Source organism: Capsicum annuum, unplaced genomic scaffold, assembly GCF_002878395.1.
Source record: "Capsicum annuum cultivar UCD-10X-F1 unplaced genomic scaffold, UCD10Xv1.1 ctg50202, whole genome shotgun sequence".
NCBI lineage: Eukaryota > Viridiplantae > Streptophyta > Magnoliopsida > Solanales > Solanaceae > Capsicum > Capsicum annuum.
Genome location: NW_025858054.1, coordinates 1 through 1062, shown reverse-complemented (window position 1 = coordinate 1062; position 1062 = coordinate 1). Strand labels below are relative to the sequence as shown.

The window sequence follows — 1062 nt, the reverse complement described above, 5'->3', positions numbered from 1 at the left end:
TCCATTTTTTTATCAAGCACCCATACCACTACTAACACAAAACAACTTTATACATTTCAATTTATTTTTAATAAGGATGAGCTTTACTATATTTTTTCTCTCATTAATAACAGCTCGGTTTTATCAAGAATAGTCCTGAGTAGCAATGGTGATATACAACGCTTCATGTGGGTGGATCAGACAAAGAGATGGAATGTTCACTACAAGTTACCTACAGACACTTGTGTTACATATAGCTTGTGTGGTGTGTATGGGAGCTGTGACATAGATAGTGAACCTATTTGTGAATGTTTGGAGAAGTTTGTACCTAAATATCCACAAAAATGGGAAAAGGGAGATTGGACAGAAGGGTGTGTTCGGAGGACACCCTTAGATTGCAACAAGGAACATGTATTTCTAAGATATTCTGGAATCAAGTTGCCAGATACTAACCACTCTCGGTACAATAAAATGATGACTCTAGACGAGTGTAGGCAAGTATGCTCCGGGAATTGCTCCTGTACAGCTCATTCAAGTTTGGATATAAGCAATGGCGACAAAGGTTGCTTATTATGCTATGGGGAATTAATTGACATCAGAAAGCGGTCTGAAAGAGGACATGACATTTACATCAAGATGGATCCTTCAGAGCAAGGTAAGTACTATGCAAAGTTAGAGGCCTGTCTTGATTTACAGTGGCTGACTCAAAACATTGATTGCAGAATCTGAGGCAGGTTCAACAAGAAAGAAGGCAAAGATACTCGCAGTGAGTTTCTCATTGTTGATGGCAACGATTCTGTTGATCCTGATTTTGTTGCGGTACAAACGGAAAAAGAAGAAACTCAGTGAAGATATTGAGCTGCCACTATTCCCATTTTCAGCAATAACAAGAGCCACAAATAACTTTTCGTTCAACAACAAGATTGGAGAGGGTGGATTTGGACCTGTTTACAAGGTATACAGAGAAAATTTGTTGGAACAGTAACTAGTTTATGCTCAAGATCAGAGTGCTAGAGAATTATTTCATTCTGCAATATTCTCGTCTTTGTAAAATCTATGTTCTAATGTTATACATTTTCCATT

The 1062-nt window shown here is 37.8% G+C and overlaps 1 protein-coding gene across 1 annotated transcript; it reads left to right on the top strand.

Annotated features, from left to right (window-relative positions):
• Nucleotides 1–6: 6 nt before the first annotated feature.
• Nucleotides 7–1034, top strand: LOC124892731 (G-type lectin S-receptor-like serine/threonine-protein kinase At4g27290). Its single transcript, XM_047403949.1, has 2 exons — nucleotides 7–634; nucleotides 702–1034. Exons 1-2 carry the CDS (start codon nucleotides 166–168, stop codon nucleotides 962–964), a joined length of 732 nt encoding a protein of 243 aa, XP_047259905.1. The 5' UTR covers nucleotides 7–165; the 3' UTR covers nucleotides 965–1034.
• The last annotated feature ends 28 nt before the right edge of the window (nucleotides 1035–1062 follow it).